The sequence below is a fragment of the Rhinoraja longicauda genome, chromosome 8 (genome assembly GCF_053455715.1).
Source record: "Rhinoraja longicauda isolate Sanriku21f chromosome 8, sRhiLon1.1, whole genome shotgun sequence".
NCBI lineage: Eukaryota > Metazoa > Chordata > Chondrichthyes > Rajiformes > Arhynchobatidae > Rhinoraja > Rhinoraja longicauda.
The window spans coordinates 35,253,665-35,269,671 of record NC_135960.1 but is presented as its reverse complement, the minus strand read 5'-3'; the positions used below and the strand labels follow the sequence as shown (position 1 = coordinate 35,269,671).

Below are 16,007 nucleotides of genomic sequence, written 5' to 3'. Positions count from 1 at the left end.
GCATACCTTCACCGCGTACACGGACCACAAGCCCCTCACCTTTGCGTTTGCTGACCCGTAGTCAGCTCGCCAGCAGCGGCAGCTGGCTTTCGTCTCTGAACACACTACCTCCAACCGTTTCATCGGGGGTAAAGACAACAGGGTGGCCGACGCCTTGTCTCAACCCGCGGTCCACGTCGTCCTGCAAGTGGCCGATGGCATCGACTACTCAGCCCTGGCGGCGGCCCAATTGACCGATAATGAGATGTCCGCCTACCGTACCGCCGTTTCGGGCCTGAGGTTGGAGGACGTTCCTGTGGCACTGGGGGCGTGACGCTGCTTTGCGATGTATCTACCGGGCAGCCGCGCCCAATCGTTCCTGTTGCCTGGCGGCGCCGGGTGTTCGAGGTGCTCCATGGGCTGGCCCACCCTTCTATTCGGGCGACGACGACCCTCGTGGCTTCCCGTTTCGTTTGGCACGGGTTACGCAAGCAGGTTGGACATTGGGCGCGCACCTGCATCCTGTGCCAAACTGCAAAAGTACAGCGGCATGTGCGTGCGCCGCTCCAGGAGTTCCCCGTCCCTCGCCACCATTTTGACCACATCCACGTGGACATCGTGGGGCCGCTGCCGCCTTCTCGGGGTTTCACCTACCTCCTGACTATGGTGGACCGTTTCACGCGGTGGCCGGAGGCAGTTCCACTGCCGGACACGTGTGCCTCTACTTGTGCCCGTGCCTTGGCGGCACATTGGATTGCCAGGTTTGGGGTTCCGCTGGACATTACGTCCGACAGAGGGCCGCAATTCACCTCCGAGCTGTGGTCATCCATGGCTCAACTACTGGGGGTTAACCTGCACCGCACCACAGCGTACCATCCGCAGGCGAACGGCCTGGTGGAGCGTTTCCACCGCCAGCTCAAGGCCGCTCTGAAGGCCCGGCTCGTTGGCCCGGACTGGGTCGACGCGTTGCCGTGGGTTTTACTGGGCGTCCGCAGCGCCCCCAAGGAGGACTTGGCCACCTCCTCGGCGGAATTGGTGTACGGGGCTCCGCTGACGGTGCCCGGGGAGTTTGTTCCCTCCGCCCAGGGTCAGGCAGAACAGCCCTCGGCCGCCCTGCAACGCCTTTGGGAGACGGTGGGCTCGCTGGCGCCGGTGCCGACTTCTCGCCACGGTTCGGTGCATTCACATGTCCCTTCCGTCCTGCAGGACTGCCCTTTTGTTTTCCTGCGTCGGGATGCCCACCGGACACCCCTTCAGCGGCCTTATGAGGGACCGTTCAAAGTGCTTGAGCGGGGCTCTGCCACCTTCGTGTTGGACATGGGGGGTCGTCCTGAGACGGTCTCTCTTTCGCGGCTGAAGCCGGCGCACGTAGACGTTAGCCAGCCGGTTCTACTGGCGCGGCCTCGCCCTCATCCCGCGTCCCGGCCCTTACCCCCGGAGTTCCCGCAGGTGCCTTCCCCTGGCGGGGTGGTTCCGTTACCTGCGCCCGCCGTGGCGCGCACGCGGGCTGGACGTTTCGTCCGTCCCCCTGTCCGTTTCGTGCCTTCGGTTCTTGGGGGGGGGGGGTCCTGTGGCGGAGCCCGGGGGCTAGACCACTCCCTTGGTCATTCCACTCGGCACTCAGTGGACGGGGGGGGATTAGGTCACTTCCTGGGTCAGTTCCCTTGGGTCAGGTGGTCTGGGGCTATAAAGGGTTTTGGGTGTGTCGACTCACGAGTTTTAGTGCGGTGTATGTGTTCGTCGCAGAATAAAGTATTGCTACTACTCACCTGCTGCCTGGCCTGATTTCTGTGGTGACCGCACCCACTACAGGGTACCAGAAAAGTGGCAACAGGAGAGTTAATGTGAGAAGGGTAAATATGGTCTTGGCTGAGGGATTGGCTAACTCAAATTCCATTAGAATATAGTTATACAGCGCGGAAACAGACCCTTTGATCCTCGTCCATGCCGACAAAGATCAACGCCTATCAGCGTTGATCCCACCTGCCTATGTTTGGTCCATATCCACCTGACCTTTCCTATCCATGTATCTGTCCAAATGCCTTTTAAACATTGTAATTATACCTGCCTGTACTACCCAGTTCCCTGGGTCAATGGGATTCATATAGATGGGCAAAACTGTTGGTAAGAACAAGGTGGGCTATTGGGCCGTTTCTGTGCTATGACTTAGTAACTTTGCTAAATTTGTCTGATTATGATAACTACCACAAACAAAATGTGCTCTGAATGACAACCGTTCCATCTACCCAACCTTGTTTCCCCAAAACTACTTCCAGCATGGGGTCAGCAAACATGGCTGCAATATACTCAATCCCTTTCTCCACCGCATTAATATCTTTGATTTTCATTGTACCTGTACTGCACAGGCTTGTGAATATGACAATAAACTCAACTTGACTTGCGACTCCATACTTGGACCACAGAGTTGATCTCTAGTGATGTGAAAATGACCCATTTATTCTAATAGAATTTGGGTTAGCCAATCCCTCAGCCAAGACCATATTTACCCTTCTCACATTAACTTTTCTGTTCCCTCTTTTGTGGCACCTTATCAATTCCTTTTCAAAACCTAGCTTTCCTTTACTTAGCTATTATTTACATCCTCAATAAATGTTAAGAAAATTGTCAAAATAGCTACTCAAAAGGTTCAGTTCTCCTGCTATCCAGTGCCTGTGCAAAATCCTATGCAGTTCATATTAGAATCACTGTTCAGCAAATGTTCTCCCATTGAAACAAAATCTATCTGTCCAATTTACCAGGTTCAGCTTTCTTTGTCTAAAGGTGAGAAGAAATGGTACCATGCATTTTTTTATTTAGAGATTCTTTAACATTTTTGCTTTTCTTCCTCATTTTTGCATTTGGTTAATTTAAGTATTATACCATTATCATTCTGCTTTCAGAAACTCGCTAATAGATTTACTCTGCCATCTCATCAACATTTTACAGGGGTTTATATCTGATTTTGTTATTACCTGATATTCTCCAACTGTCTCCTGGTTTCCATCCAATGTTTGAGTACTATATTGACGTTGTAGAGATTGTAATGAAGTTGCATCTGCAGAAAGGTACACACTATGGCGTAGTCCCTCGCTTTTCTGGATTGAAACATAAACATAATAATAAATAATTGTCTCACATTACAGATATCATTTTACTGCATCACTTCCAGTCCAGAGCCAGAACCTAATCAAATGTGAACTCAGAAGGAAAAGCCCTTAAAATTTGTTAAAATGTTCAAACAAAGTGACATTCTGAGCAAGGAATATTAACTGTGAACCTAGTAACCTTTGTATAAATCCTTTCATTAGATTTCATATGAACAATTACAGCAGTTACAATAAGTAGTAGAACTTGCTTGTTGAAGGTGGATCTTCTCAGTTACAGAGGTGGATAAATGACTCAATACTTCCATCTACTTTTTTCAAATTAATCCCAGTTGAGTGATGCAAGTTAACTGGATGCTGTCAGGCAAACAGAATATTCCAGATCAAGTAACTTCAGTTTGCTTAATTGTTGCTATTGTCAACCGTATCTGAAGAATAGATTTCAGAGAACAATGCTAAGTAGTACAAATAACTACAAGATAGCCATGTCAAGGTAACCTTGGATCCTTTGGCATCATTACACATGCAGCACCAGGTGGCACATGTGGCAGCTTGACAAATTAAAACAATATGTCTAATGGAACAACAGAGCAACAACATACTGGAGAAACATAGTGGATTAAGCAGGATCTTTGGAGTGTGTGTGGGGGGGGGGGGGGGTTTAGGAATTGTCAACATTTTAGGTTGCAACCATGTGTCCTGGTGCAGGGGTTCGACTTGAGATGTGACAATTCCTTCCCCCCCTCAACTCGCTGAGTTCCTCCACAGATTGTTTGTTGATCAAGATTCCAGCATCCGCAATCTCATGCTTCCAAGATGATAAATGGTACTAGACCGAGTTGGCCCATTGGGCCCATTCCTCGTAGAGGGGGGATAGGGATGAGGAGAGAGTGGCACTCACCTCGGCCCTGTGGCGCCAGCGCTGCAGCCAGAGCGATCCATGGACCCAAAGCCTCTCCTGCATTGGTCTAGGACCCTGACCCCCCCCCACTCCATCCCCCCAACCCCACCCCCACTTCCCCATCCCTCACGCCTACTCCCCCACTCCCTCCACCCCCCCACTCCCCTCCACTCCCCAACCCCCCACCCCCACTCCCCAATCCCCTCCCCTCCCTACCCCCACCCCACTCCCCTCCCCCCCCAACCCTCCCGTCCCTCAACCCGGGCATCAGTCAGAGGCCCCACATCACCCTCCCCTGCAAGAGATCAATATATATTGAAAGATATACAATATAACATTTTATATTCTTACATTATTATATTTTAAGTATAATAATTGTTATATTATATAATTACCCCGTGTGCGCGTGTGTGCGTGTTGGGTTGTAGTCCGGGTGCTGGGGCAGGGGGGGGAGCTGGGACTACACCTCCCAGTGGGCAGCGCGGCGGTGGGAGGCGCGCACAAGATGGCGGAGCGGGAGGACGAGGAGGAGAGCGTCCGCCATTTTTGTTGGAGTCGTCGAAGCGGGCGCTGGAGGAGTCGTGGGAGGAGGAGGAGAAGAAGCTGCCCGCTGGGGGTTGTAGTCCGGTGATGGTCCGGGGCACTGGGCCCGGGCGGGGGCGGGAGCGGGACTCGACGACGCCGTCGGTTGAAGCGGGCGCTGGAGGAGACAGAAGGGAACGGTGAGATGACGAGGACCATCTTCCTCCTGCTCGGAATCTCCCCCGGGGCCGGTTGCGGGCGAGGGGGGAGAGGAAAGGGGAGAGGGAGCCACTCACCCCAGCCCCGGGTGGGCCAATCGGGCGTCGAGCGGGAGGTCGTAGCCAATCAATGGACCCCACGTGGGGGTGAGTGGCAGGACCAAATCATGATGCGCCGGTGATCAATCAGAGCGGGAGCGCCGGCGCTCTCCCCACGTCAGACCCAGACCATTTGGGTGTCGAGCGTGTGGTCGGAGCTGAAGACAAAATGGCAACCCTCCTCCACCTGCATATGCGCCGGAGATGAAAGCAACATGGCAACCCTCCCCCAACTGCGGATATGCCGGATCTGAAGACAAAATGGCAACCCTCTTCCAACCGCGCACGCGCTGATCCGGCGGACATCCGTTGGGCCCAAAGCTCTCCTGCATTGGTGTAGCATCCTCCCCTCCCCGACTCCCCCTACTTCCCCTCCCCCCCACTCCACTCCACCCCTCCTCAACCTCCCTTTTCACCCCCTCCCTTACCCACCATCCCCCCTTATCCCTCCCTCCAGTCTTGGGGGCTCTCCAGCTGCACCCCCCCCCCCCAACTCATCCACTCCATCCCCCCTCCTCCCCCCACTCACCCACTCTAACCCTCCCACTCACGCACTCCATCCCCTCCCCCCCCCACTCACACACTCCACCCCCCACAACGACTCCATCCACCCTCCCTCCTAAAAAAATGTTGAAAATAATCTCAGCCGGCCAGTTGGCACCAGTGGGAAGAAAAACTGTTAACATTTCACAATGAAGTTCTGATTAAGAATCTTTTCATAGATTTTGCCCAACAAATGGGTGCTTCTTACATCTTCTATTTTTATACCTAAACCTATAAGACTAACTTGGCATTTCTGCCTATTCAGGCTACCTGATCTAACTCATATTTTTCAGCACCAGAGAAAGCATCCTATCGGAATACATCACTGTTTGGTTTGACAACAGCTCTGTCCAAATCAACAAGAAATTGCAGTGTGGTGGATGTAGCTTAGACCAGCCTACCCACCATTGCTCTTCTGCCCTCGGGTCGACGTTTCAGGTCGATCAAATCCCGACCAAACAGACTCAAGAACAGTTTTTACCCCAGGGCCATACGAGAACTGAACACTACCTTCTGCACTAGGTCACACTGTTAAAACGTTTGTATTTAATACTTTTGTATTTATTTGTTTTGCATTTATTGCATATATGTTTTACTTTTCGTGTTATGCACTGTCAGGATTGCTATTTTTAATTTTGGTGTACCTGTTGCAACGACAATAAAGGTTTTATATTATTATTATTATTATTGGCTTGGGAAAGCAGTCAATCTAATCAAGGACCTTTTTCATCCCATTCATTCCCTGTTCTTCCCTCTCATGTCAGGCTGAAGACACAAAAACTTGAAAGCACATGTCACCAGATTCGTAAACAGTTTATTCCCCACTGTTATCATACTACTGAGTGATCCTCCCATAAGCTAAGGTGTAACCACAATCTTCCATCCTCCCTCATTGTGGACCTTAGACATTTTCCTCAGTAACTGCAATGCTCTAATGCTGTATCACAATATTCTGCCACTCTGGTATTTTCCCTTTGCACTATCTGCTGTACTGGTGTACTGGTGTGCAGCTTGATTGCATTCATGTACAGCACAATTTGACTGGATAGCAGACAAACAAAGCTTTTCACTGTCACTCAGTATATATGACAATAATAAATCAATACCAATACCTTCTGGAGTATCTATATGAAAAAAACACCTTTAGTGTATGTGTATTTTCATACAATAGTGTTTGAATGAACCATTTTTCATGCTAGGCAATGTCTTTCTAAGGACTCCAGTGTTGACAGCTGGAGGTCTCCCCATCTTCATTCCCCTCCCTTCACTACACATAACGGAGAAAAGAGCAGTGTCAGAATATTTCAATACCATATCTTTGCTTGAACAAGGCAGATCGCTCCTCATTTAAGTATTCCTGTTGTCTGCAGCTAGAATAAAGAATACTTCAGAAGGTGCTCGTCCTTTTATGTTGTGCCACAAATGTCTAAAAGGTAATAATCTAGTGAGCCAAGTAGGTAAAATGACTCACTCACTCTGAGGAGGTGTTCACCAAGTTGTAATATAGGGTTACCATTGCTGTACACATCCCACTCCATGTATCTGGACATAATTGGATTTCCATGTCTTTCAATCAGTTAAACTTCATCAAAAGAATGAAAGGTTCTAAATGAACCTAGAGTACAAATGAATTGTGTTGCCCAAAATTGCTACATAGCCATTCGAATCCGTTAAAGCAAGGATCGTTGACTCCTTCCTGAACAGTTTACTTCACAGTTAACTTAAAGTATCTCTTGTTCTTTAATTACCTTAACAGTTGATGCATTTGAAATTTCATTTGGATCTCCATCTTCAAACCTAAACTTGTAAAGAGTATTTACTGAGATATCTTTACTGGGATATGATCCTGAATATCTCTATATTGAAAAATAATAGAAAAAACTCTTAGCAATATTGCATATACTTTATATTAATCTGCATCATCCCTGATATTAGTTGTGTATTTAACATCCCAGGGATTTGTGTGTTAAATCTACAGCAATGCAGAATAAATTGAGCACAGCATAAGAGACATTGGTCTAGATATTTCATTATCACTTAAAATGGTGCACATCGTTTGCAACGTGGCTAATTTCCAGTGATCCAGTGATCCATGACAGTGGACTTGCGTGTTCAATGAGTCTTATTTCAAAGTTAAACACACTCTGAGTGCACAACACTGTGACTCTTTTGTACTAAATGTTTCCGCGAACATGGGAACTATGCAGGAAGAAATTCCAGCATATTGAGGAAGCTCCCCAATCCTTCTAAACGTCACTGAAAGGTGCTGCCTTGCAGCAGTTGTGCCCCACAGTCAGGTCTCAGGATGATAACAAAAACATTGGCACTGACAAATAGCCATACCATGCGCAATACAAACAGACTGTACTCCTGACATGACAGCTGAATCATACTCAATTTCAAAGCCTTCATGACTCGCAACATTACAGCAATTGCAGCCATTTACATAGCCTGTATCTGAACATTCCCGTCTTGTGGAATATGCTACCCAACAGCAAGCACATTCAAGAATCAGCGTGCCTGGGAATCGATACGGATTACCAGGAACCTCGTGCCGACTGGAGCTGAGAATGCCCTAGGTCAAGAATGTTTTATGATTGCAACCAGCCCTTTTATATGTCTCCTCACCAAATAGCTTTCGTGTTCTTGTTCTGTGTAAAACTTGAGAGTCTTCAAAGTACAACAGAAGTCTTTATTACAGTAACTCAATGCTGGCAGCAAGACAACTAAAATGGCTGCAACCCCACGATCTGACTGCACACTCTACACTGTGTACAGCCAAGATAACTATGTACAAAACATCTCCCTTTGTCCTGTGCAGCACCACCTGCTGCACGGGAGGGGCAAAGGGTCCTCCCATCCCACACAGTCCATCAAACATCACACTCCCCCTTTCCAGTTTGAACGTCTCTATTCCTGAATGAGTCGCCTTGGGGAGTTCCACGATTGCAACGTGTCGATCGACAAAGGACCACAGGCAGATCGTCGGGGAGCTCGGCTGGTGGAACTTCGTCAAGCCGGGGGGCGGCAAATCAGGCACTCCAGTGTCCACACGATTCGGCACCTGGGTGGCCGACTGCTCAGTTCTGGTCAGGCTCTGCGTAGTCTTCGCTGGAAGAACGCGGCTTCTTAATTGGTCATCATGCCGTTGGCACTATCCTTCTTGTCCTTGGACGGCATACATTTTGGTTCCAATGTGAGCCATGATCCTGCCAGCGCATCATTGGTTTCGCTTGGTCGTATAATTGCAGTAATATACGTAGTCGCCAATGTCGAATTTGGATTTGTTCGACTTCGTTGGCTGAGTGCGTGTAAGAGTTATGGGTCGGGTTCAAAACTGATAGGAGAGAGTGCACTTGACGCCCGAGCATCATCTCCACTGGCGTTCGACCGGTAGTGCAGTTTGGGACGGTTCGATACTGCTGTAAGAAACCGTGCAATGCCAATTGTTTCATTTTCTTTTCAATTTCTACAGCACGTTTCATGGCTTGCTTGAAAACGCCGACGAGCCGCTCCCATTCGAGGGTGGATGAAAAGGTGCTGATGTCAGATGCACGATTGAGTGATGTTTGCACCAGTCACTGAACATTTGAGAGGCAAATTGTGGTCCATTGTTGCTTACGATTGTTAAGGGCAATCCCAAATGGCAAATAAATCGTCAAGCGCAGAAGTGGTTGTTTCGGTGGTTGGATATTTAGACAATAGACAATAGGTGCAGGAGGAGGCCATTCGAGCCAGCACCGCCATTCAATGTGATCATGGCTGATCATTCTCAATCAGTACCCCGTTCCTGCCTTCTCTCCATTTGGATAACATGTGGCCATTTCGAATGGGCGTCCATGACGACCAGCCACATGTCCTCCAGGAACGGTCTGGCAAAATCTATGTGGATTCGCTGCCATGGTTGGTCGGGGACGGGCCATGGGGAGGTATTTTCCGATGGATTCGGCGCTGTTTCGGCACATGGTGTGCAGTCCTTGCAGTGGTTGGCTATATCGGCCTCGATATTCGGCCATCACACATGCATGCTGCAGGAAGATATGGATGAGATGGTCAGATGGGCGGAGCAGTGGCAGATGGAATTTAATTCTGAAAAGTGCGAGGTGATGCACTTTGGCAGAAATAACTTGGAGAGGGAGTACACCATGAATGGAAGGACCCTAGGGAAGACAGGGGTACAGAGGGACCTTGGAGTACAGGTACACAAGTCCTTGAAGGCAGTAGGACAGGTGGACAGGGTGGTTAAAAAGGCATATGGGTTACTGGCCTTCATTAGCCGGGGCATCGAATATAAAAGTAGGGGGGTAATAATGGAATTGTACAGAACACTGGTGAGGCCACAGCTGGAGTATTGTGTACAGTTCTGGTCACCACATTATAGAAAGGATGTGATAGCTTTGGAGAGGGTGCAGAGGAGATTCACCAGGATGCTGCCAGGGATGAAGGGCCTCGGCTATGAGGAGAGACTGAGTAGACTGAGGTTGTTTTCCCTGGAGCAGAGAAGGCTGAGAGGGGACATGATCGAGGTGTACAAGATCATGAGGGGCATAGATAAGGTAGATGGCGGGGAACTTCCACTGGTGGAAGGTTCAACAACGAGGGGACATAGATACAGGGTAAGGGGAGGGAGGTTTTGGGGGGATGTGAGAAAGAACTTTTTCACCCAGAGGGTGGTTGGAGTCTGGAACTCACTGCCTGGGGTGGTGGTGGAGGCGGGAACAATCACAACGTTTAAGAGGCATTTGGATGGGCACTTGAAATGCTACAACATTCAGGGCTACGGTCCAAATGCGGGAAAATGGGATTAAAATTAGACTGTGTTTGGTAACGGGCGGCACGGACACGATGGGCCGAAGGGCCTCTTTCTGTGCTGTAGGACTCTATGACTCTATGCATGCGGGCGAGCACCTTCATTCGCAAAATTCCAATGTGTGTCTTGTGCAACATTTTCAGAATTGGCGATCGCAGTTCCATCGGAATGATCACTCGACAGTCGCAAAGCAGAATGCCATCTTTTGAGGAGATTTCCGTTTGCGCATTCTGGCATGAACGGAATTCCCTGTCCAGCTTGGGACAGGTGCAACGTCATGACAGGCAAACTTTTCTCCGGACTGAAAATAGTCAGCAGCGATTTGTGGTCGGTGATGAGCAGGAAATGTCGCCCACTCAATTATTGGTGGAACTTCCGGACACCAAACACGATCGCCAGTGCTTCTTTCTCCACTTGGCTGGAGTTTTTCTCGGCAGTCGTCAGCATTTTGGATGCGAACGCTATTGGTTCTCCCTTGCTGTTCAACGCCGTTTGTGAGATTACAGCTCCAAGACCATACGGCGATGCGTCGGCGGCCAGCGAGATCAGCTTCGATGGATCATAGTGGACCAAACGCGTTTTCTGAGCGAGCATCTCCTTCAACCTGGTGAATGCATGGTCACACTCTTTGGACCAGTGCCATTTGACGTCCTGTTTTCGCAGGTTGTTCAATGGTGCGCACAAAGTCGAAAGTGCCGGTATACTTGCCATAGTAGTTCACCTTGCCAATGAAGCTTTCAAGCTGCTTCACATTTTCAGGCGTCGGCAATTTCACAATGGCGTCCACTCTTTCCTCCGATGGCTTCCGATCACTTGCCGAGATATGTGACCTGTTTTCGGAAGAATGCGCACTTGTCCATGCGCAACTTCATGCTGTAGTTGTTCAGTGCCGTGAGGACCTGTTTTAGGTTCTGCAAGTGTTCTTCCTCTGTCTGGCCGGTGACAATTATGTCATCCAGGTAGGCGGCTACGTACGGAATCCCAGCAACCAGATTGTCAGTTTCTGGAAGATGGCCGGCGCTGGTGCCAGTCCAAATGACATCCGTTTGTATCTGAACAGTCCCTTATGCGTGTTGATCATGAGCAGGTTTTTTGTCTCGTCGTCCAGTTCCACTTGGAGATACGCGTCGGACATGTCCAATTTGGAGAAGTACTGTCCTCCTTGCAGCTTGACGAACAGCTCGTCCACCCTTGGTATGGGGTGTTGATCAATGTGCAATTGAGGGTTTACAGTCACTTTGTAGTCGCCACAGATGTGCACCTTGCCGCAAGGTTTCTGAGCGACAACTATGGGTGTGGCCCATTCTGAATGGTCCACATGGGTGATAATTCCCATTTCTTCAAGACGGCAGAGTTCCTTGTCGACGGCGTCCATCTGACTGAACGGAACTGGTCTTGGTTTGAAGAACTTAGGAATGGCATCGTCTTTAAGAATGAGCCGTGCCTTCATCTTTGTGCAGTGCCTGAGTCTAGGTGCGAAAACGGCCGGAAACTGGTCAAGAACCTTCTGCAGGTAGTTCTCGCACTTGCTGACCATGTTGCAGTCCGTGGTAGATGACAATGCAATAGTTGATCCATCGTAGATCAAGGCATTCATGTCAAGCTTGAAAGCAGGGATCTAGTTGATGGCGCTCAGGGATGTAGCTTCTTTGCCAACGACGATCAGGGCAACATCTGTGACATACCATTACAGGAAACGGCAACAGTGCTATTGCCTTTCGTGGGAATGGCCTGTCGACCGTATCCGAAAAGGCGGATGTTGGCCGGTTTCAGTTATGGCGATCCGATCCTCTCCCAGATGTCCTGGCCCACTAGTGAAACATCCGCACCAGTGTCCACCTAGAACTGTAGATCAACGTTCGGGACCCGCAGCGAAATCCTCGGCTTGTCGGTGATCGTGGATACACCGAGCACTTCAATGGAAATGGTCTCCGCGATTTGGTCGACTGTGTTTTGCACTTTCTTGCCCTTTCTCAGCTTTCCTACAGATTGACACACTGCCTGGAGATGACCTTTTCAGTTACAGGCGTAACAATGGACTCGATATACGGGCACTCGTGGTGATGAGCAGTCGAGCCGGTAGCAGGGTTTCGATCCTCCCCCCACAGGGGAACGGCTCTTTTGAAATTGTCCCTTCTTCTCCGGATTTGCTCTGGGTCGATCAAATGGTTTCTGGCGTTGCGGACAAGTCTGACGAACTGTATGCACCTCTTGAGGGAGCTTCGACGCTGTATCGCCGGCCATTTTGTGCAGTTCTTTACTTAGCAGCTCGGCCATCTTAGCACACTGCAGCACATTCTTCAATGAGGCGTCCGATTCCTTGAGAATCGCCTGCTAGATGAATGCGTGCCTGCAGCCCATGACCAGTCTATCCTGCAACGCATTGTCTTGGCACTTTTTGCAGCATTGAGCTTTAAAATCACATGCCTTTGCCTTGGTGCGAAGTCCGGCAATAAATTCAGTGATAGATTGCCCTTCCTGTTGCACCGTCTGGTAGAAATCGAGGCGAGCTGCGAGGAAATTATGACTTTCTTCGAAATGCAGCTGCAAAGCCGTTGTGATTTCAACTTATGAAACTTCAGTTACTTCTTCTGTAAGTAAATTTTGAAGTAGTGCAAAAGTTTCTGGAGACATTGATGAACACAAGAGAGCCTTCTTCCTCAGGTCAGTCATAATTGCCATACTTTCAAAATAAAACTCAGCGCGCATTAAATACGACGATCACCTTTCTCGCTCGGGATCGAAATGATCGAATTGCAGAGACATGTTTAAAAACAAAAATCGAAAAAAATAGGCTCTTATCTGGGCCTTTGGACATAATCCGAAGTCTCCCACTCCTGACACCACTTTCGTGTTCTTGTTCTATGTCTGTATAAAATTTGAGAGTCTTCAAGGTACAACAGAAGTCTTTATTACAGTAACTTAATGCTGGCAGCAAGACAACTAAAATCTGACTGCACACTCTACACTGTGTACAGCCAAGATAACTATGTACAAAACATCTCCCTTTGTGCTGTGCAGCGCCACATGCAACGGGTCCTCCCACCCCACATGGTCCATCAAACATCACAATAGCATTCAGTGGTTTGATTTTATCTGTATGCCTCCTCCCGACAAAAGCATGCACTACAAAGCTGTTTTTCTCATTTTCATCACTGCAGCCTTGCAGAGGATATCAGGCACCCAGCACCTCAAATGCTCAAGGAGACTCAATTCTGTGCCAATTCCACAGTTAGTTAAAATGCATCCAAGTGATTTGTGACACAGATTTCAGTAACTTCACACAATTGACATCAAATTGACCCATCTGTTTTCTGGATTCACTCTCCCTTATCTTAAGTTCAGAAACAGCAGGAAACCATATTATGCCAACTGATTGCCACGAGGTCTAGGCTGCTGGCAGGCCATTGGCGTCAAAATAAAGAGCATTCGAAGTACAGTTTCATTCTACTGAGAATAACTGGGAATAGAATGCCAAATAGCTCTACCACCTTACAATTCCCACCTGTTCTTAGTATGTTAAACAAAGGCTTTTGCCAGAAATAAAGATAAAAGTACTTCAGATTTAAAGCACCAAAAACCCAAATAAATTCCCTCTGCTGCATGTACAACGAACATGAGTATTGATTCAGTAAGTAGCTGAATTGTAAGTTCAGGGCAGTCCCAAGTCAGACCACTGTCATTTCCTCATCTGATCGATCACATTTGGATTGGCAGAAGCCTACTTACTAGATACTAAAGATTATTGGTCGATATCCAGTAATCCATGCTAAGTGCAAAGACAAATTTTATGCAGATATGTTGGTCTTATCGTTCAAAATCTTACAGCCAACCCCTATAAACTTATATATGAAGATAAAGGGAGAGGGGTCGAGGGATGCTAGAGTCCCACAAGCATTGCTGCATTCAAACTGGGAGGAGAGGAGAAAAATACATTTACACATGGTTTCACTTTCTTACCCTCTCAATGCTCCGTTCCCCAACAATCATATTGGTCTCTGTTTCTTGTTCTCCCCACGAATCTGCAATTTGCGTGTCTACTAAATATATTTGATTCCCTTTTGATGGATCAGTTAACTGATCGATTGAACTGGTGGAATTTCTCAATAAATCCGACCTTTTTTTAGAATATTTCTGTAATTAAGAAAAAAACTGCATGGCACTTGTAATACTCTATTTATAAATTTCCATTCCCAAAAATGCTGGTTCAACTCTACAATCAACTATAATGAATTGAGCCGTCAAATGAATTCTGAAACATACTGCATACCATGGGTTGCAACTAGAGAATCAAGTTCAGAATGTCATTTAACTCATCAAACCCTTTTGTTGGCTTTTCAAACGAATGATCTAATTAATATCAATGCCATACTCCTTTCTAAACCCCACACGAATGTGAAAATCACCACTGATTTTACCTCTACCATCATTTCAAGAGAAGTATTCAGATGATAGTACCTTGCTGCAGTCAGAAATTTCTTCCCATCCAGCTCAAATTTGTTTACTCATTCAATGAGAAATTAGGAGGGTAAATGGGGCAATGAAATGACATTGGGAAGTAGGATTAAAGAAAAGATTTATATGTATATTAAAAGCAAGAGGATAGCTTGGGAAAGGGCAAAGGAGCAAAAGTATGCCTGGAGTGAGAGGAAATGAGCGAGGTACTAAATGAAATATTGGCATTCACAAATAGTAGGAGATAGAGGATAGTGAGACAGGGAGGGGTATTTTGATATTAAAAGGATGATGGCATTAGGTCTCTTGATAACCCTTAAGGTGGGTAAGTCTACAAGGCTTATAGTATCTATCCCAGGCTACTGAGGGAGGCAAGGGAGAAGATTGCTGGGGCCTTCACTGAGAGCTTTGTTCTATGTTTAGCCATAGGAGAGGTCACAAAAGACTAGAAAATAGCCAACATTGTTCCTTTGTTTAAGAAGGGCAACAGGGTCAACCAGAAAGCTACAGGCTAGTGAGCTTTACATCAGTGAGAGGGATATTATCAGAGAAGATTCCAAGGGAGAGGATATACTTGCATTTGTAAAAGCATGCACTTGTTTGGGAAAATTACCAAGACTATGTGTGGGGAAGCCTTGTTTCACAAATATTATTTAGTTTTTTGATGAAGTGAAGTTGATTGATATGTGTAGACCAGGAGATGTTGTCTATGTGGACTTAAAGAATTTGACAAGGTCCTTCAGAGTAGGCAAGTCAAAACGATTAAGTCACGCAGTTAAATTGGATATAAAACTGGCTTGGTCGTTGAATTCAAAGGATAGTGGTGGATGGGGTGTTTCTATCACAGCATGTCTGGGATGTTCAACAAAGATCCTTGTTGGGACTCTGTTATTTGTGATATATATAAATTACCTGGAAGAAAGTGTAGGTGGTCTGATAAATAAATTTACAGACAAGACAAAATTTTGGGCAGTTATGGATAATGAGGAAGTTTGTCAAATGATACAGCTGGACACATCAACTGGAAATTTGGATGGAGAAATGGCAGAGAGAGTTTAATCCATATAAGTGTGAGGCATTGCGTTTTGGGAGATCAAATACTAAAGGAAATTATACAGTATATAGGAGGACCCGTGGGAGTAATGATGTATAGAGGCATGTTGGGGTGAAAGTCCAGAGCTCCCTGAAAATGGACAGCGTAGTAAAGAGGGCGTACAGCATGCTTGCCTTCATCAGTTGGGCCATTATTTAAGTTGGTAAGATATGCTGCAGCTTTACAAAACTTTGGTTAGGCTGCATTTGTTGTATTGCGTACAGTTCTGTTCACCATATTACAGGAAGGTTGTGAAAGCTTTGGAGAGGAAGCAGAATAGGTT

At 47.4% G+C, this 16,007-nt stretch overlaps 1 protein-coding gene across 1 annotated transcript in view; it reads right to left on the bottom strand.

Annotated features, from left to right (window-relative positions):
- The window catches only part of LOC144596249 (uncharacterized), a 127,493-nt gene that overhangs the window by 88,920 nt on the left and 22,566 nt on the right, over nt 1–16,007 (bottom strand). The window contains exon 9 of the mRNA XM_078404460.1: nt 2,952–3,074. Coding sequence (XP_078260586.1) covers nt 2,952–3,074 — 123 coding nt within the window. The remainder of the gene's footprint in view (nt 1–2,951; nt 3,075–16,007) is intronic.